The 21,573-nt window shown below is 41.7% G+C and overlaps 1 protein-coding gene across 10 annotated transcripts in view; it reads left to right on the forward strand.

Annotated features, from left to right (window-relative positions):
* The window catches only part of LOC121573994 (disks large homolog 2), a 324,395-nt gene that overhangs the window by 189,669 nt on the left and 113,153 nt on the right, over positions 1 to 21,573 (forward strand). For 9 of the 10 annotated variants that reach the window (XM_045222647.1, XM_041886461.2, XM_045222648.1 and 6 more), the window contains one exon: positions 19,147 to 19,200. In XM_045222647.1, coding sequence (XP_045078582.1) covers positions 19,147 to 19,200 — 54 coding nt within the window. Of the gene's footprint in view, positions 1 to 3,936; positions 4,445 to 19,146; positions 19,201 to 21,573 lie in introns of those variants that run through there. The other variant, XM_041886459.2, reaches the window with a different exon arrangement.

The following is a 21,573-nucleotide window of genomic DNA, read 5'->3' on the forward strand; positions in this document are numbered from 1 at the left end:
AATAAACAATAGCCTTAGAAATAACATGGATTTGCATGTACCTCCTCTGCCTCCTGCACAGTCTCCTCCAGAATGAAAACATTTTCAGGGATGAAGATGTCATCCAGAAAACAGACAAACGTTTTGTTAAGACAACTGAACCCAAATATATCAGTTGGCATTAACAAGCTACCTGTCTTGTATGCTTTGTCAACACACATACACACAGTAAATACAAGGACATTTATTTTTCAGCAAACATTAGCTATGTCAACTTCAGTCTAGCTAAATGAGGTGGAGCTAACAAAACATTACAAAAACAAATCTGTCAACAAAATGTATTACAGTACTTGACTATCTGAGGTGGAAGCTAGCTACAGTAACTACCTAATAACAGGGGTAAACGGAGAAACTGTGTTGCAGTTAAGTTGCATGCTAATGTTATTTGCTGGGGGGTGTTACACAAAACACTTCAGACGCAATTAGCTAGTTACCTTTAACTAGAGTTGCAACAAAGTTGTCCAGTGTCTAACGCTAGCCTAGTCAACAACACTCATGAACGGTTAACGTTACCTCAGGCTCCATTGACTCGCGTCGCCTGCTCCGTTCAGTCGCTTTTGCTTGACTCCAAAGTCAGCGATGTTGATGACGGTTGGTCGGTAACCCCTACACCATAACCCTCGAAATGTCAAATGGAGGCGCAAGTAGAGGGCTTCAGCGTAGGCCTATGACTCCTTTCCATTCGGAATCTCCCTGTTGCCTGCATCGAAAGTGCCCTTCATCGCGAAGTCTGCCTCCGCGAAGTGCTGTCTGCAGATCCTGCTAGCTCAAGCTGGCACGTCCTTCCTCTTCAGGACATGGAGCCACTTCTTCAAAAGTTGTGGGTCCTTGGGCGGCTGATGGTAGTTTACCGATTGATTTTTTTGGAGCCAATTCATACAGCCTGGCGCTATACAGTTCATGTTTGAATTACTGCTTGTTGTTGCCATCTTCGTTGTCCGCACCTAACCTCACTCTCTTCGATTCACTCTCCGCGCGAAAACTCAATACCACAGACAATTTGCTGATTCCTGCCAGTGACACACTGGCGTCAGTCGTTACTATGGCAATTTAAAATGGCGCTGACCATAGCTCAAATAAATCTTGTCGACGATCAAAATTCTAAATATAGAGATGTTTTTATGTTAAATGCACATGTTTAGTATTAGTGGATTGAATACATCTCTTTGCTTAGATTTACTTCTTAAAGTGTTTCTATTCCCCTTTAACCCTAACCCTTTTAGTTAACCCTTCCCCTAACCTTAACTATTTAACCTAACTCCTAAACTTAACCTTAACCCCTAACCCTAACCCCTAGCCTAGCTAATGTTAGCCAGCTAACTAATGTTAGCACCTAGATAGAATTCGTAACATATCATACGTTTAGCAAAATCGTAACATATAATATGAATTGTAATTTGGAACATATCATACGAAATGGGTGATGGACATCCACAAATGAATACATACCATACGAAAGTAACATATCATACTAAATGTGTCTCGCAAGCAGTGGCGGCTCCTGAAAAAATTCTCAGGGGGGGGGCAATTTTTCTGATGATTTAGGTGACCTACACACATTTTAAAAAAGATATGTCCAGCAACAACATGAAGACAGGGGCAGCATATAAGTCAATACCAGAAGCATTTATTGACTGATCTCAAAAGTGTTGGCTTACAAAAGCAAAATAAGTTATCACAGTAAAAATAATCAAGGGTGTTCTTTCACATTCCTCAACACTGCATAAACAATATGCATCTCCATAAAACACCTCATCTAATTGTGCCACAAAGTTGACAAGTCCAAGAAAAATACCAGGGTTGGTGGAGCCCTCAGTTTCATCTTTGCCTCGCAAAGCTAACTCAAACACTCCGCAAAACTTCACACACTGGATTAGCCGGCTGAGGATGTGGCGGTTCTTGCTAACCTCATCGTTGTGGCGGCGGACAGCTAGCCTGTATCCCTCATCCAGTTGAGTGGCAATGTTCACTCTCCCCAAAGCAGACAACTCAAACAGCTATCCATGTGGGTCTTTGACAGCTCATGTTTCTTAATCTTTTCTGAAAGATGGTGCATGTCCGTTACACCAGTCGCTGTCCAAGCGGTGCTGTCTGCCGTGCCGCCTTCAGGGTGAAAGAGTAAGCAGGGGTAGCAGAAGACTGCATTAGCTACATCGCAGCCTGCTAGCCAGGTTTTTCGTTCGTACCAATTTTTGGAAAATCCTCGGGTGTAGGACTTTTCCCCCTTTAGTAGAAACCTGTTGAATTATTACATTTGGTCTGGGAGGTCCTAATTGTTTCGTTGCCAATTTATCTTGATTTGTTCGCCGACAAAAAGGAACTTCTTTCAAAGAGACAATCGAGTTGCACTGAACGCTAGCCATCTTGACAGTAGTACGTGAATTGATTGACGCTGCTACCCGCTCTTTTCTTAGTTACGTTCATGGTTATGTTACGTATGACGAAAGCGCGTAAGTGCAAGCCCTCCCGGAACCCATAGAGATTGTATTGAAAGCTCTGATATTTGAAAAAAAAGATTTTACATGAGAGTCTATGAGAGACTTCTGGGGCGATTTTCAACCTGACTGAAATCGCCCCAAAAGGGGCGGGGCCATTTGAAGCACGACTTTAGCCTGATTGGACATTTAGTGGCAGATCAGACGTCTAGATTAGAACACTGATAACTACTGTTGCTGTGATATAATTGATTAGGAAAAAAATCCCTTCCTTTTCCCGTTTGGCAGTGCGTCGCCCATATCGCCCTAATGAACACACCGCCCCTGCTCGCAAGACTTTGCTCTCACACAGTCACACACAGTATCTGTGCATGCGCACAGGTTCGCGTCACTCTGTTTCAGCGTAGCCAGGGCACCAAAACAGCTGGGAAGTTGAGCCTCACACTTCAACGCTCTTAGTTGTTGCGGAAATTGACCCACTATGCTGTTTACTTTCTGCATCTGCATCTACGTCATATCGCTGAGTCTACCTTTAATCTGTTGTAAAATTTCTGGTAGGGTTTCTCTGATAGGCTTGTTTTCAACAGTTGTGCTTACATGCATTTCAATCTCCACAATGTATTGTCATTGTCCAAATGACAAGTAGAACACATTTACTGTATTACCATTTTATGAGATAGCATTTTAAAATCCTATAATGTCATGCAGTCTACTGTATTAATTACATATTTCTCTGTGTATGACTGTAGCATTCAAACATCATGGCTACAAGTGACAATGACCATATACCAAGCTCCATGTGTTTCTTAGTGGAGGCAGTTTAGAGGTAGGAATGTTATCAAACCCAGTTAGAAACTCAAGTGCCGAGAAAGAATGAAGCATCTGTAATTGAATACAGAGAGGCTGTCTCTACCTGAACCGATTTGTAGTGCAGACTCTGGTCTCAAATTCCTAGCTGTGCGGAGCATAGATTGCTTCTGCCTGGATTTGTGGATGCTGTCATGTTGTGCTGCAGGTTGAGTCATCTATTGACAAAGAGCTACCAGCCAACACATGGCCAGCAACGCAGAAGAGCCTAGCCAGCCCCTTCTCTCTTTGCTCATCTCTGCTTCTCTCTCTCTCTCTTTCGCTCTCTCTCTCTCTCTCTCTCTCTCTCTCTCTCTCTCTCTCTCTCTCTCTCTCTCTTTCTCTCTCTCTTTCTTTCTCTCTCTCTAATTCAACTTTCCCCTTTCTCTCTTTCTCTCTTTCTAATTCAGCTTTCCTCTCTCTCTTTTTCTCTCTCTAATTCAGCTTTCCTCTCTCTCTCTCTCTCTCTCTCTCTCTCTCTCTCTCTCTCTCTCTCTCTCTCTCTCTCTCTCTCTCTCTCTCTCTCTCTCTCTCTATCTCTCTCACACACACAGCTGCTGCTTGGCTGCTGCTGCTGTTGCCTCTCACTCTCCTATCATGCCTGGTCTCTAACAGAAGCACAGGCTCTCACTCACCACTCACACACATGCACACACACTCTCTCTCAGAGCAGGGACACACACACTGCCAACTTAACAGTGTCGTTCGTTAATTTATTGTTAGAGGACTCCAGCATCACCTCCCTCGTTCACAGAGCACGGAAGACAAGAAACCTTAAAGAGAGAGGAAGAAAAGAGAGAGGGAGCAAGGTGATTGCACGGGGCAGGATAACTGCTGCCTACCTGAACAAACAGCAGAGCTGCTTTGTGGAGATGGACAGAGGGGGCTGCGGAGAGGTGCCGTGCTCTTGTGGATGGCAGCAGCAACCGCCCCAGGGATACCACTATGGCTCAGCCTCCGGCGGTTCTACTCTGGCCCGGCAGAGGGGCCGTCTTATGGCTACCCGCTCGGAAAGCTCCTGGAGAAGCCCAGGGCGCTCTGTGGTCCACGCCAAAGGAGGCAGCTGTGATCTGTGGTCCGAATGCGGCTGTCCGCAGAGTCAGGGCTGGCAGGACCACTACCAGGTAACCAACCAATCATGCATTATGATCCAGATCAGAGCAGCTCTAAGGGGACCATTAGGATAACAAGATTGAAAAGGGATTTTGTTTTCTAGCAGTATATGAGCAAGGGTTAGGATTGTGTGTTGATGTGTGTGTATGTGTGTGTGTGTGTGTGTGTGTAAGAAAGTTTGTGTTCCCCTTGGCTCATTATGGGAGGGAATGAGTTGCAGTCTCAGCAAACCCACTCACGGGCAAGAGCCGAGGTGCTGAATTTGGATTATACCTTCCCTGTGTAATCTCCAGGGTTCTCGGTTGGCGGCTGGGAGCTGCATAGAGCTGGAGTTTGCAACTTTACAATATTAAGTGGCTATGCCAGTATGCCAACAGGCATTGTCTTAACAAGAGGACAAAGCCTAAACTAAATGCAGCTAGGATGCATTTTCATTCAGACTTGTATCTGAATCATTACTCTGTTTCACTGTGTTTCTAAAACGAGGCTTCTGTGACATTTGCCTCAGAGAGTGACACAAGCTGTAGGCAGATAGATGGGTAAAGTTACTGACCTTGATCTTGGTTCAGTTTAGGTTTTTCCTCACTAATGGTTAAGGTTAGGGTTTGGGGAGGGGAAGCTGATCCTAGATCTGTACCTAGGGGAAACTTCACCCCAGAGCAGGCAGATACCCAGTAGTCACATCTAAAATGATGTGTGAGTTGAGGATGCGCTGTTCAGAAGATGCACTCTTGCATAATATGTGAATGGAGCAATGCTTTCTCCTCCCAGTCCATTAGCTTGGTGATGTTAAAGTGAATAGCTATCTGCGATACACTGTGAAATAGTGTGTTTGCACGGCTCATTTGGGTGTGCGTGCAGGCGCGTGTCTTTGTGACTGAAAATGTTTTTGCCAGAGTTCATTGACTTATCAAAGTGTTTTTAAAGATTTTGGATGGAAGTGTTCAGCTATCTCTTGTAAAAATGTGTTTGGTAACCTCCCCAGTGTCTGAGATAATACTTTTGGGAGAGTATGGAAAGAGGCTCAGGTGAATAAGTGGGCAACACAAGCACACACACACACACACACACACATACTATTTGGACTATGAAATATGAATGGATTTTTGTCTTTTTTGTGGGTCCACACATGAGTCATTGATATAAATACATCTTAATTATACACAGATAATAATCACAGAAACTGCAGCATTATTTCTTGGGCTGCTCTGTATTTTTACTTTGGCAAGTCTGCTATCTGCACCATAAGCTTTTTACATGTCCTAACATCTTTTTAAATCTCGACTTCTGAATGAAACCATATCATGTAATTTCATGGTATTGACAAACAGTGTCTAGTGTCATTTCCTCTTGTAGTGTATTGATTAAGGTTATTAGAGAGAGGAAGTCAGTAATTAGACTGATTGTGGTTCTCACTTCCTGAGCGGCGAAGTGGCACAATCCCAGTGAATAAAAAAGGCTGAAAAGACGTCATTTCAATTACATAACTGGTTGAAATGATGTCTTTTCAACTATACTGAACAAAAATATAAAAACAACATGCAACAATTTCAACGATTTTACTGAGTTACAGCTCATATAAGGAAATCAGCCAATTTAAATAAATTCATTAGGCCCTAATCTATGGATTTCACATGACTGGGTAGGGGCACTTGGGAGCCAGGCTCATCCACTTGGGAGTTTTTTTTTTGTACACAAATGTGAGAGCTTTTTGTGCATATGTAACATTTCTTGGATCTTTTATTTCAGCTCATGAAACATGGGACCAACACTTTACATGTTGTGTTTATATTTTTGTTAAGTATAATAAAGTGTCAATGTTGGAGTTCCCAATAGGAAAAATCTGTCTAAAACAGTGTCAGATCTGACAGTCAGTTTTTTGGTTGTTTGGATGTCTATCTGTCATTGACAGATAAGGCACTATGCCATAACATAAAAATTCAGACCGTAATAAAAAATACGACTTCCCAATTCCAAATACATAACCAATCTTGGCAATTACAATGGGATCATGTGTGACGTCTAGTAAAGGTTTGCTTTAAATCTTTATGCAATGCATGCTTATTGGTCCGATGAATAATGTTTGTGCAACTGAGCACGACTGAAATTGCCATGGGGGATGTGTGCCAAGAGCAAATAATGTTGGAACATCCATCGTCTCGTTGGGGACCAAGGCTACAGGATTGCAATGAGGCGATGCAGCAGTCTGGTTTTACTAGGGTTTCCCGTTAATATATGGAGCTGAACAGAGAATGGTTGCATCCCAAATGGGACCCTTTTTCCCTGTATCACTAATCTCTCATTTGCTATATTGTCCTCTCCTCTTTTACTGAGCTCCACTCTCATTTCATCTCTACTACTCTCTCTACCCCTGAATCCCAAATCACCCCCTACCTAGCAAACCAAAATTGGTTCTGTGAAAGTTCCCAGAACAGTCGTTAGGTTGCGGCAAATGTTCTCTTAACACAAAAACTGTCTAGTTGTGCTGATGATTATACAATGTATAAAACATTCGCCTGACCTTGCAAGTATGTTCCCAGAACACATTGTCAGTTTTCTAAAGGTTCCCAGAATATTTCATTAGGGGGTGGGAAAATTGTGGGGACTTCACATTTATTTAGGTTATGGGAACATTGTGGGCGTATGACACGAGATAGGTTCTCAAAACACAAAATCTGTCCAGTTGTGATAACATTCTTATAATGTTTGTATATGTGTGCACAAAACATTCCCTCAATGTTCTTTGAATGTTATTCCTATGCTCCCAGAATGATAAAATTACATGTTGAACAGCCCATTAATGTTTCTTTAATGTGTTATTGTTGTCTTACTGGTGATGAAGTGTATTGTACAACAATCCATGTAGAAACACATATGGCAATTATTTGCAATCACATGACAATGTATTAGACATTTATTGTACATACATAGTATTACCGTATCTTGTCGATGGTCACAAGCGGGTATCGAACCTGGGTGCTTTGCAGTGTTATTACTGGAATAAATCCACTGGGATGGGATTAACAAAAATATAAAGCGGTTTACAACTTTATCCTGACTTCCAGGTTGCGGTCTTTGTCTTTGCAAAAGAGAGGATAACAATCTAGAAAAATAACTGTCCTCTATTATTTCTTTATCAATCTTCTTTATATTCTGTAAAGTTGTGATGTTTTGACTTTTATTTTCCCTACAAACTTGATTTCAGAAATCATGTTAAATTATTGCCTGGCAGATTGTAGTGAGGTGTACATAGATGTGCATATGTACTAAGACATATAGCCATAGTTTAGATCATAATTTAAAGATTTCGGTACAAAGGGAAATCCACTAGAAACATTAAGATCCTGGTGGCGCAGCACACTAAGTAGCCTACAGGGCTTGAAGATGGCAGATCACAGGTTCAAATCTACTTGATTACCATTCTTTAAAAAAGCTATAGCTATGTTTGGACAATACCCTAATAAAATATAATTATGTAAGAATATTCAAATGTTATTTCTTACAGGTTTGGCAACTTCATATAATAATGTTACATTACACATCAATATTAAAAGAACATTGCAGTAATGTGATCAGAACTACTTCCATTATCGTTGAAGGATGTTTTTATAACAATTCTGGATCATCATGTCATAACCTCACAGAATAACTTGATAAGAGTCGCGCAGTAATGTTTCTTGTTTGTAGTAATATCCCTATCAACATAACTGAATATTCCAGGAATGTTTTTTTTAGAACAACTTCTATTGCTCCAACATTTTATTGCTGAATTATGTTCAGAGAACTTTATTTGAACCATCATGTCATAATGCCGCACTATAACTTCATGAGACCATTGTAGGAATATCCTATAACTTGTTGTTATGGGTGTTTTGAAATAATATATCCATCAACGTTAGCAGAACGTTCCTATAATGTTTCCTCAGAACCACTTCTATTGCTCCCACATTTGTGACCGACCAGCTTGATTAGGTCTTATGTAGCAAAATTTGAAATTGTATTTTTTACATTGGATAAAAGTAGAGACTCAGAGCTAGAACATTTTATATCATACACTACAATTGAGGAACAATGGGAAAGTAATTCTGCTTTGAAAGTTGATAAATTTGTAACACCACTTTTGAGAAAATGGCCCTTGAATGTTTTGGTACACCTACTGGAGAGCTCTTCTTTGTCTACACCCATTCAGCATCGTTCACACCCTCTTAAGCCTTAGCCCCACCCATCTCTTTAAGGATTCACATGAGGCCATATGCTAAACAGTGAGTATGGTAGTGTACTAAACAACCAAAGATTTCAAGACTAAAGGCTGGTTTACACTACGTCTATCGACATGTCTGTGTACAGTTGTCATTCGTTATTGCAGGAAAATAAACTCACAAGAAGATCATTATTTACAAGTTAATGGCGAGCTAATTACAGTTAATAGCTTACGGTTGTGAGTGTGATGAAATATAAGCAGGGCATTCTACCAGATAATTTTTGAACTTGGACACTGTCTCGTTGGCCTAACGTTATAGCCTAATTTGACTTTGGTGCAGGTCATGTTGTTCTTCACATTACCGTCTCTGGTAAACACATCTATATCAAATAAAATCTGTTTATCTGTCACATGCACAGGATACAGAGGGTGTAAACGGTACAGTGAAATGGTTACTTGCATAGTGGAGTATTTTGTTTAGCTAGATAAACAATTAACCATAATCCCAAATCATAACGTTACTACCTTCCATGAATCTACAGGTAGCTAAACGCTAACCAACTAGGTTGGTTCAATGTTAGATAGCTAGCTAACGTTAGGCTATAACTAGCAATGCAAATGGCTCTGAGATACGAATAAAATTACTACACAGATCATACACGTAATGGTAGCTGGTGAGCCAGTCAGCCAGCTAACGTTAGCTAGATAGCTAACAGTACGCTTTAACTTGCAATGAAAACAGATTTTGACAAAATTAGGAACGTATAATATCTGAAAATGTAGCTAGCTAGACTCTCTTACCCGTATACATGGATGAACGCTTCTCCCTCTCTGTCACGGATTCCATGGTTGCCCTTAGTTTGAAGATGTAATCCGGAGACAGGCATTTTATACAACAGCCTTCTGTGTTCTCTTTTCGACTCCCTCCGCATTTGCAATCAAACGCCTGAATTTTCTCAATTTCCTTAACTGTCATACTCCGCTTCCACCGGGCATTCCACTGATTTCAAAACTCGGTCCTCCAGAAAGTGGAGCTATCTTTAAAAAAAATCTGCGTTAGAAAGGATTACCTACACATACTGAGCAGCTCATTATAGACAGAAGCGTGCTACATGGCAGACCAATACGAACTAATCTCTCGGCATGTCCAGCCCATCCATTTTTATTTTTTTACATTTTAGTCATTTAGCAGACGCTCTTATCCAGAGCGACTTACAGTTAGTGAGTGCATACATTTTCAGCCAATCATGGCTAGCAGGAAGTTTCCTGTCGTTTTCCGTGGCTAAACCAACTAGGCTCGTAAATTTAACAATTTTGTTTGTATTTACAGATGGCATACAAGTTTGTCATTGAGGCACATGACATTTCACAAGTTCCAGAAGGCATATCTGCCAAAAAACGCATTTAGAAAAATAAAATAATAAAATGTTTACATTCAAATGCCTCTCCTGTGAAGTAGTGACGCGCAACATACGCCTAGTTTCCTGAAACAAGTCACATTTTGTTGCGGCAGTATGTTCTAAGAACATTACCGGAACATTGTGTTATTACATTCCCTGGCAACCGAATGAGAACCTTAGGGGAATGATCTGTGGTATTTATTTTTTTTACAGATGTGGTGACCAACATTTTAGTGAATGTTAGAAGGATATTTCATTTCAAACATTTTCTTATAAAAAAAAGTATTTGGTGATAAAAAAAACATTATTTTAATGTTTGTGGGACGTTATCCTAATGTCAGCTCAAACCCTAACTAGAACTTAATGGGAATGTTAGCTAATGTTCTAGGAATATTCCCGGTTTGCTGGGCTGTTTGTTGTTATCAATACACATCATTGATTGTTAGGCCTATACAGGATCTTAATTTGACCACCCTGTTGCAGGATACATTTTCCTGCGCTGCAGGAAATGAAAAGTGTATTAGAGGGTTATAAATGCTTCTAAAGTTTGTAATTTCCACTTTAAAATGTCAGACTTGATTTGCCCTAACGAACAATGTATCAACCCATACAAAAATAACCATTAATTATAATCCATATAGTAATTCACATTTCCAGTTGCTGCAGGATTATTTTCCTGCAATTTTTTTCAATTTTAGTCATTTAGCAGATGCTCTTTTTTTTTCTTCATACTGGCCCCCCGTGGGAATCGAATCCACAACCCTGGCGTTGCAAGCACCATGCTCTACCAACTGAGCTACACGGGAGAAACTGGTCAAATTAAGATCCTATACCTGGGTAGGTGTCTTGGAATGACATCTCCATATTCCAGTAATGGTTTTTCAGAACCAATTTAATTTAATCCAGACATGATTGCTGAAGAATGTTTAGGGAACATTATTGGAACAATCATGTCATAACATCACACTGTAGCTTTATAAGAGTATCGAGGGCCTGTAATTGATTATGGTGATACCTTGTACATGTATGCTGGACACTATGTACCATCAAATCAACCTTTATTTATACAGCACATTTCAGTCATGGAATGCAACACAATATGCTTCCCAGGAAAAAACAATGAAAATAAAAATGGAAATATTTACTACACAAACATAAGAGGATTAAAAAACAAAAGAATAACAATAAAAACTGAACGACTAAAAAGCACCCTGAGGAAAAGCAAAGCTTAAAAGGTGTGTTTTAAGATCTCTTTTAAATATGTCCACATTTTTGGCCCCCCTCAGGTTCTCAGGCAGGCTTTTCCAGAGGCTGTGGGGATAGTAAATAAAGGCTGCCTCTCGGCCGTAGGCTTTGGGATAGTTAAAAGGCCTGAGGGACATGTATTGGGGTGCACAATCATGGATTGATTTAAAAACCAATAGAAGAATCTTACAATTAATTATAAAACTCACAGGCAGCCGGTGCAGAAACCTTAAAACCGGTGTAATGTGTGCTCTCCGTCTGGTCTTAGTCAGTACCCGTGCTGCAGAATTCTGTATGTTTTGCAGTTGACCAATGGCTTTCTTGGGTAGACCAGACAGGAGAGCATTACAGTAGTCAAGCCTGCTTGTAATAAAAGCATGGATGAGTCTCTCTGTATCAGCCTTAGAGAAATGGCCGCACCTTGGCAATGTTCCTCAGGTGGTAAAAAGCTATTTTGGTCACATTCCTAATGTGTGTTTCGAAATTGAGTTCAGAATCTAAAATAACACCTAGGTTTTTTACCTGGTGTTTTATCTTTATTGCCTGTGAATTAAAATGTGCGGCCGGATTTTCTCTGTGCTTTGGCTCCAACAATAAGTACCTTGGTCTTGTCTTGATTTAGCTAGAGGAAGTTGTGAGCCATCCAAGTATTTAAATCACTAATACAGTCTTATACTTTATCCGTGGAGCTAAAATCCTCTGGTGACACAGAAATGCGTCTGCGTAGCAGTGAAAATCAATGCTGTGCTTTCTGATAACGCTGCCAAGGGGTAACATATATAAACTGAACAGTACCAGACCCAAAATCGAACCTTGTGGAACGCCACATGTGATATGTATTTTCTCTGAGTTATGTTCACCAAGGCTGACAAAAAACTCTTGACTGGCTAAATAGTTCCTAAACCAATTTAGAACTGGACCGGAGAGGCCAACCCACCTCTCCAGTCTGTCCAGAAGGACATCATGGTAAACAGTGTTGAATGCAGCACTTAAATCGAAGAGTACAAGGACAGAGAGCTGTTTGGCATCTGTGTTGGCTCTAAGATCATTCATTCTCTGTGCTGTGGTGGGCCCGAAAACCAGATTGCAATTTTTCCAAAAACATTACTGGTACATTGTGTTATTACATTACCTGGAAACCTAATGAGAATGTTTGGGGAATGTTCTGTGGTGGTGAACTATAGAAGAACATTCCAAGAACATTCCAAGGATATTTCATAAAAATAATTTTCTGAAGAAAAATATGTCATCAAAAACATGATTTGAATGTTTTTGGGATGTTACCATCCTAATGTAAGATAAAACCCTAACTAGAACTTAATGGGAATCTTAGCTAATGTTCTGGGAAGGTTCCCTGTTTGCTGAGTAGACTCTCCTCCCTGGGCACTCCTGCAGATCTGAAGGGATTGGAAAGGTGTAAGCAACATGGTACTTATTTCACCTCGTCTTCTGATGGGCTTACCCCTATCCAGGAGGGACTACACTGATTTGGGAGTACCTTTCTCTCTCTCTCACTCTTTCTCTCCCCCTCATCTACTCCCCACAATCATTTAAACCGTTCTCCAAGACCGAACACTGCTTTGTTTCATTACCGCAACCTTGATGTAGCTCTCCCTCTATTTTCCCCTCTCTCAATCTCTCTCTTGTTCCCCTTCTCTTTATCTGCTTGTGTTGTTGACTGTTTTTACATGTGAACAAATTCTTGTAAATTATAGATTTTTTATTTCTATGCATGATGCACTACACATAGGTTCACCCTTAAATTATTGAGCAAAATGAACTGGAGCACAAGGCTGCACTGAGAAACTGGAGTACAGGGTTCTCAACATCCCATACTAAAGTAACAGCTTAAGATAAGTCTGACAGGATAAAAGTTTCCCCTTAGTTATTATTTGATCAGCACCAATGCAAATGACATGCTACAGTGCCTTCAGAAAGTATTCACATCCCTTGGCTTTTTCCACATTTTGTTGTGTTACAGCCTGAATTTAAAATTGAATCAATGTAGAATTTTTTGTCACACAATACCCCATAATGTCAAAGTGGAATTATGTTTTTTGAAAGTTTCACAAATTAATTAAAAATGAAAAGCTGAAATATCTTGAGTCAATAAGTATTCAACCCCTTTGTTATGGCAAGCCTAAATAAGTTCAGGAGTAAAACTTTGCTTAACAAGTCACATATTAAGTTACATGGACTCACTCTGTGTGCAATAATAGTGTTTAACATGATTTTTGAATGACTACCTTATCTCTGTACCCCACACATACAATTAACATAATTTTTGAATGACTACCTCATCTCTGTACCCCACACATACAATTATCTGTAAGGTTTTTCAGTCAAGCAGTGAATTTCAAACACAGATTGAACCACAAAGACAAGGGAGGTTTTACAATGCCTCACATAAAAGGGCACCTGTTGGTAGATGGGTAAAAAACAAACAGATATTGAATATCCCTTTGAGCATGGTGAAGTTATTAATTAAACTTTGGATGGTGTATCAATACATCCAGTCATTACAAAGACACAGGTGTCCTTCCTAACTCAGTTGCCGGAGAGGAAGGAAACCGGGATTTCACCATGAGGCCAATGGTGTCTTTAAAACAGTTACAGAGTTTAATGGCTGTGATCGGAGAAAACTGAGGATGGATCAACAACATTGTAGTTACTCCACAATACTAACCTAATTGACAGAGTGAAAAGAAGGAAGTCTGTACAGAATAACAAATATTCCAAAACATACATCCTGTTTGCAACAAGGTACTAAAGTAATACTGCAAGAAATGTGGCAAAGCAATTCACTTTTTGTCCTGAATACAAAGTGTTATGTTTGGGGCAAATCCAAAACAACACATTACTGAGTACCACTCTGCATATTTATCAGCATAGTGATGGCTGCATCATGTTATGGGTATGCTTGTGATCATTAAGGACTGGGGAGTTTTTCAGGATAAAAAATAAACGGAATGAAGCTAAGCACAGGCAAAATCCTAGAGGAAAACCTGGTTCAGTCTGCTTTCCACCAGACACTGGGAGATTAATTCACCTTTCAGCAGGACAATAACTTAAAACACAAGGCCAAATCTACACTGGAGTTGCTTACCAAGAAGTCAGAGAATGTTCCTGAGTGGCTGAGTTACAGTTTTGACTTAAATCTACTTGTAAATCTATGGCAAGACCTGAAAATGGTTGTCTAGCAATGATCAACAACCAATTTGAAAGAGCTTGAAGACGTTTAATAGAATAATGGGCAAATGTTGTACAATCCAGCTGTGGAAAGCTCTTAGAGACTTACCCAGAAAGACACAGCTGTAATCGCTACCAAAGGTGCTTCTACAGTATTGACTCAGGGGTGTGAATACTTATGTAAATTACATTTTTAAAAACATGTTTTCACTTTGTCATTATGGGGTATTGTGTGTAGATGGGTGAGAATCTTTTGTTAATTTAATCCATTTGGAATTCAGTCTGTAACACAACCAAATGTGGAATAAGTCAAGGGGTATGTAAAATGTATGCACGCATGACTGTAAGTCGCTTTGGATAAAAGCGTCTGCTAAATGGCATAAAAAAAAAAAAAAAAAGTATGACTACTTTCTGAAGGCACTGTAAATGTTCATGTACGTTATTTGCCTAGGTGAACAGTGAAAGGCAAAGTCATTGGCAGCATGAGTGGTTGAAATAGTTGTTGATATATTCTGCTACATTGTGCAGTCAAATATAAGAAGTAGCCGGCATCCCAAATAGCACCCTATTCCATATAGTGCACTACTTTTGACCAGAGCCCATAGGGTGCCATTTGGGATGCAACCATTTTCTTTCGACATTAGCAATAATAATAACAGTAAGTACATGTAGTTCAATTTCAGCAAAAACATTTTTACATTTAATCTCCAACTAATCGGCAGTAAGCCACAGACAGAGTGGTTTAGTGGTATTGCCAAATTATTGCATGTTTTATAGAATTGAGGTGGAATTCCCATAGCTAAAAGGGTTCTTATGCAACACAAATTGCACCCTATTCCCTATGTAGTGCAGTACTTTTAACATGAGCCCGATCGAACCTGTTCAAAAGTAGTGCACTTTAAAGGGAATAGGGTGCCATTTGGGATGCAGAGTTAGACTTGTAATTAACAGGCTCGGTGTATTGTAGTTATTAACACCTAATTAACCCCAGACGTAGATCAGACCAGGCTCCCCACAGTGAATCCTGCTCAGTCCCGTTTGTTGGAGGTTTAGGCTCTTTTTCAATTCGTCTTTCCTCGATTCCTCACATCATCTCTCCTTGCGTCCTTCTCAAAACACATTTGAGGGAGGGACTTTGGATCATCTCCTCCAATATGGTTGAGAAGGAAGTGAGGAGAGGGGATGCGAAGAATCACAGGAAATTCAGATAGGGCCTCAGACTTAATATGCTTCTCTGAGAGAACTGATGTCAGTGTGCGCCATTGTCAAGAGAGGAAGACAAAAATGGGTTGGAAATGCAGTCACGCAATTGTACAGTGTCTGTACTCTGTATGTACTGCATGTATTCAGATGTGTGCACAGGACTTGCACACATGCTGAGTGCCAAACTGTGTGTCTGTGTGTGTGACATTACGATGTCCAGTGTACACTATGACAAAATATTACATAGGGAAAATCTTGCTCCTCACTCCTCCTTTACACATAGTGTAACCTAGACCATGGTGGTTTTATGGAGAGAGTCCCCACAGATTGTCTGCAGTCAAGTTTACAACATGGAGCACTCAGTACAAAGCAAAAACTCTTATGATGATGAATGTGTTTTGCATCATATGAGGCATTTTGCATCATCATAAGTTTGTTTTGTCTGCACTGAAAGCTTGACTGCTGACTTGCACACATTTTTTTTTTTTGGGGGGGGGGACTGAGTCTAGTATTCCTGGAAAGGCATAAAGGTTTACATTCATTTTCTGCAGGTAAAATAAAAACTGCCTTTGAATAATAATCGCATTGCCTGTGAATGTTAAAATGACACAAACACACACTCACACACACATTCACACACATCAGTCTACCTGCTCCAAACAATTTGCCTTTGTGTAAAAACATGAAGGAGCTTTGTTTGATGGAAACATCAAAAGGTTTGACTGAATTATTAGCAGAAAAGGCTGAAAGACACCGGAATCTCTTGCCTGAGCCAGCAGTTCCCTTTCAGGGCATTCTGTAAGCGTGAGCACCGGAAAGGCTATTAGGAGCTAATGTGGAGCCATCATATTGCTTAGAATTATCTGGCCGCCAATGACCTGCAAATATGTGCATAGTCTTACCTGGGATGGGAGCTCTATCATTAGTCTATCCACTTAATTTACTTCAAATGCCGTAAGCCATTCTGTGGTCATTTACTGTTATGCTATTATGGATGATTATTATTAGAGGCCTGCACATTTAGCATGTATTATACTCTATGTATTCAGGGTCGGTTTCCCAGACACAGATTAAGCCTAGTCCTGGACAAAAAAATGAACTTGATGGAGAATATCCATCCATGCTTTTTAGTCCAGGACCAGGCGTAATATGTGGCCTGGAAACGTTCTCTTACTGTTTAACTATAATGAAGGAATTCTTATTTTTTAAAAGAACGTGATTCTATAGCATCTCATTTCTGAGTGCTGTTTGTCAGAATGGATGCTAACCATACAGTGCATTCGGAAAGTATTCAGACCCCTTGAACCTTTACACATTTTGTTATGTTACAGCCTTATTCTAACATTTATTGAACTGTTTTTCTCTCCTCATCAATCTACACACAATACCCCATAATGACAAATGAAAACAGGTTTTTAGAAATGTTTGCAAATGTATAAAAAAAAAACATCAGAAATATTGCATTTACATAAGTATTCAGACCTTTTACTCAGTACTTTGTTGAAGCACCTTTGGCAGCGATTACAGCCTCGAGTCTTCTTGGGTATGACGCTACAAGCTTGGTACACCTGTATTTGGGGAATTTCTCCCATTCCTCTCTGCAGACCCTCTCAAGCTCTGTCAGGTTGGATGGGGAGCGTTGCTGCACAGCTATTTTCAGGTCTCTCAAGAGATGTTCGATCGGGTTCAAGTGCGGGCTCTGGCTGGGCCACTTAAGGACATTCAGAGACTTGTCCCAAAGCAACTCCTGCGTTGTCTTGGCTGTGTGCTTAGGGTCGTTGTTCTGTTGGAAGGTGAACCTTCGCCCCAGTCTGAGTTCCTGAGCGCTCTGGAGCAGGTTTTCATCAAGGTTCTCTGTTCTTTGCTCCATTCATCTTTGCCTCGATCCTGACTAGTCTCCCAGTCCCTGCCCTTGAAAAACATCTCTACAGCATGATGCTGCCACCACCGTGCTTCACCGTAGGGATGGTGCCAGGTTTCCTCCAGACGTGACGCTTGGCATTCAGGCCAAAGAGTTGAATCTTGGTTTCATCAGACCAGAGAATCTTGTTTCTCATGGTCTGAGAGTCTTTAGGTGCATTTTGGCAAACTCCAAGTGGGCTGTCATGTGCCTTTTCCTGAGGAGTGGCTTCCATCTGGCCACTCTACCATAAAGGCCTGATTGGTGGAGTGCTGCAGAGATGGTTGTTCTTCTGGAAGGTTCTCCCATCTCCACAGAGGAACTCTAGAGCTCTGTCAGAGTGACCATCTGGTTCTTGGTCACCTCCCTGACCAAGGCCCTTCTCCCCCGATTGCTCAGTTTGGCCAGGTGGTCAGCTCTAGGAAGAGTCTTTGTGGTTCCAAACTTCTTCCATTTAAGAATGATGGAGGCCACTGTGTTTTTGGGGACCTTCAATGCTGCAGAAATGTTTTAGTACCCTTCCCTGGATCTATGCCTCGACACAATCCTGTCTCGGAGCTCTACGGACAATTCCTTCGACCTCATGGCTTGGTTTTTGCTCTGACATGCACTATCAACTGTGGGACCTTATATAGACAGGTCTGTGCCTTTCCAAATCATGTCCAATCAAGTGAATTTACCAGAACTGGACTCCAATCAAGTTGTAGAAACATCTCAAGGATGATCAATGGAAACAGGATGCACCTGAGCTCAAATTCAAGTCTCATAGCAAAGGGTCTGAATACTTATGTAAATACATTTTTATTTTTTATTTTATACATTTGCAAAAATGTCATTATGGGGTATTGTGTGTAGATAGATTAAATATATTTTTTTTCAGCAATTTTAGAATAAGGCTGTAACCGGCCTCTCGAGTGGTGCAGCGGTCTAAGGCACTGCATCGCAGTGTTGCTGCGTCACTACAGCCTGGGGTTCAATCCCAGGCTATGTCATTACCGGACGTGACTGGGAGTCCCATAGGGCGGCGCACAATTGGCCCCAGCGTCGTCCGGGTTAGGGGAGGGTTTGGCCGGGGGGGCTTTACTTGGCTCATCGCGCTCTAGTGTGGCGGGCCGGGCGCCTGCAGGCTGACTTCGGACGTCAGTTGAACAGTGTTTCCTCTGACACATTGGTGCGGCTGGCTTCCGGATTAAGCAAGCGGGTGTTAAGAAGCGCGGTTTGGCGGGTCATGTTTCGGAGGACGCATGATCGAGCCCGTTGGGGAATTGCAGAGATGAGATAAGATCGTAATCATGAAATTGGGGAGAAAAAGGGGGTAAATGTTTTTTTATATATACAATTAAGAATAAGGCTGTAACGTAACAAAATGTGGAAAAAGTCAAGTGGTCTGAATACTTTCCGAAGGCACTGTAGCGTCTGGAGGAGGGCTCTGGAATTCTTCATCATACAGGGTGAAGTCACCACATGATCCAGAGGCTGTCCCTTGGATCCATTTATAGAAAGTAGGACACTGGTGGATCCAGGCTTCTCTTGCTTTTTCTTATCTTCCTCTCCCCCTCTTTCTCTCTTTTTCAGGCTAGTCCCGCCCCAATAATTGTCAACACGGACACTCTGGAGTCTGTACCTTACGTGAGTTACATTTTCTTTTTCGGCAATTGATTTGATTATGTTTATAGGCACTAACGGCAGATATTTCGCTGTGGATTGATTCGAGCTGAGTGCAAGATGCAACTTCATGCAACCCTATACCCACTTTAAGTAGTCTTTACAGGTAAGACTTTCCAGCACTGGTTGTCAATGGCAGAACATTATATTCTTAAATATTTATCTGGAACACAACATACAGTGTATGGGTAAAACAAATAAGGCCACTATTGTGAATTATTGATAGTTGTTATAAATAAAACACCTACACAGGACCACTGATTTTGTACAGCCCAAAAGCCAGCATTTTGGTTTGACATCAGAACTTTTCTCTTAACAGATATTTATTATTAATGGTTTCTATTTGTTGGCACTGGGACTCTGGGAGGACAAAGTTCTTCAAAAAGCCATTTGAACACAATTTGGAGTGAGATGCTAAATGAATGAGCAAGAGTTAGGGTGAAAATAAAGTATCCCAACCAGAAGCCATGGATAACAGGCAACATCCGCACTGAGCTAAAGGCTAGAGCTGCCGCTTTCAAGGAGCTGGACACTAATCCGGAGGCTTATAGGAAATCCTGCTATGCCCTCTGACGAACCATCAAACGAGCCAAGCATCAATACAGGACTAAGATTGAATCATACTACAACTGCTCTGACGCTCGTCAGATGTGGCAGGGCTTGCAAACTATTACGGATTACAAAAGGAAGCCCAGCCTACCAGACAAGCTAACTGCGTTTTTCGAGGCAAGCAATACTGAAGCATGCATGAGAGCACCAGCTGTTCCGGATGACTGTGTGATCACGCTCTCCGTAGGCGATGTGAGTAAGAGCTTTAAACAGCTCAACATTCACAAGGCCGCAGGGCCAGACGGATTACCAAGACGTGTACTCAGAGCATGCGCTAACCAACTGGCAAGTGTCTTCACTGACATTTTCAACCTCTCCCTGACTGAGTCTGTAATACCTACATGTTTCAAGCAGACCACCATAGTCCATGTGCCCAAGAACGCTAAGGTAACCTGCCTAAATGACTACCGACCTGTAGCACTCACGTCTGTAGCCATGAAGTGCTTTGAAAGGCTGTTCATGGCTCACATCAACACCATCATCCCAGAAACACCCTAGACCCACTCCAATTTGCATACCACCCCAACAGATCCACAGATGATGCAATCTCTATTGCACTCCACACCGCCATTTCCCACCTGGAAAAAAGGAACACCTACGTGAGAATGCTGTTCATTGACTACAGCTCAGCGTTCAACACCATAGTGCCCTCCAAGCTAATCACTAAGCTAAGGACCCTGGGACTGAACACCTCTCTCTGCAACTGGTTCCAGGACTTCCTGACAGGCCACCCCCATGTGGTAAGGGTAGGCAACAACACATCTGCCACGCTGGTCCTCGACACGGGGGCCCCTGAGGGGTGCATGCTTAGTCCCCTCCTGTACCCTTTTCACCAACAACTGTATGGCCAAGCAAGACTCCAACACCATCATTAAGTTTGCCGATGACACAATGGTGGTAGGCCTGATCACAGACAACGATGAGACAGCCTATAGGGAGGAGGTCAGAGACCTGGCAGTGTAGTGCCAGGACAACAACCTCTCCCTCAACGTGAGCAAGACCCAGGGGCTGATCGTGGACAACAGGAAAAGGAGGCCCGAGCACGCCCCCGTTCACACCAACGGGTCTGTAGTGGAGCGGGTCGAGAGCTTCAAGTTCCTTGGTGTCCACATCACCAACAAACTATCATGGTCCAAACACACCAAGACAATCATGAAGAGGGCACAACAACGCCTATTTCCCCTCAGGAGCCTGAAAAGATTTGGCATGGGTCCTCAGATCTTAATAAAAGTTATACAGCTGCACCATCGAGAGCATCCTGACTGGTTGCATCACCACCTGGTATGGCAACTGCTCGGCATCTGACCGCAAGGCGCTACAGAGGGTAGTGCGTACGGCCCAGTGATGTCATCACTGGGGCCAAGCTTCTTGCCATCCAGGACCTCTATACCAGGCGGTGCCAGCGGAAGGCCCTAAAAATTGTCAAAGACTCCAGCCACCCAAGTCATAGACTGTTCTCTGTGCTACCGCACGGCAAGTGGTACCGGAGCGCCAAGTCTAGGTCCAAAAGGCTCCTTAACAGCTTCTACCCCCAAGCCATAAGACTTCTGAACAGTTAATCAAATGGCTACCCAGACTATTTGCATTGACCCCCTTTTTTACGCTGCTGCTACTCGCTGTTTATTATCTATGCATAGTCACTTTACATATGTACATATGACCACAATTACCTCGACTAACCCGTACCCCCGCACATTGACTCGCTACCGGTACCCCCTGTATATAGCC

The sequence above is a fragment of the Coregonus clupeaformis genome, chromosome 9, assembly GCF_020615455.1.
Source record: "Coregonus clupeaformis isolate EN_2021a chromosome 9, ASM2061545v1, whole genome shotgun sequence".
Lineage (NCBI taxonomy): Eukaryota > Metazoa > Chordata > Actinopteri > Salmoniformes > Salmonidae > Coregonus > Coregonus clupeaformis.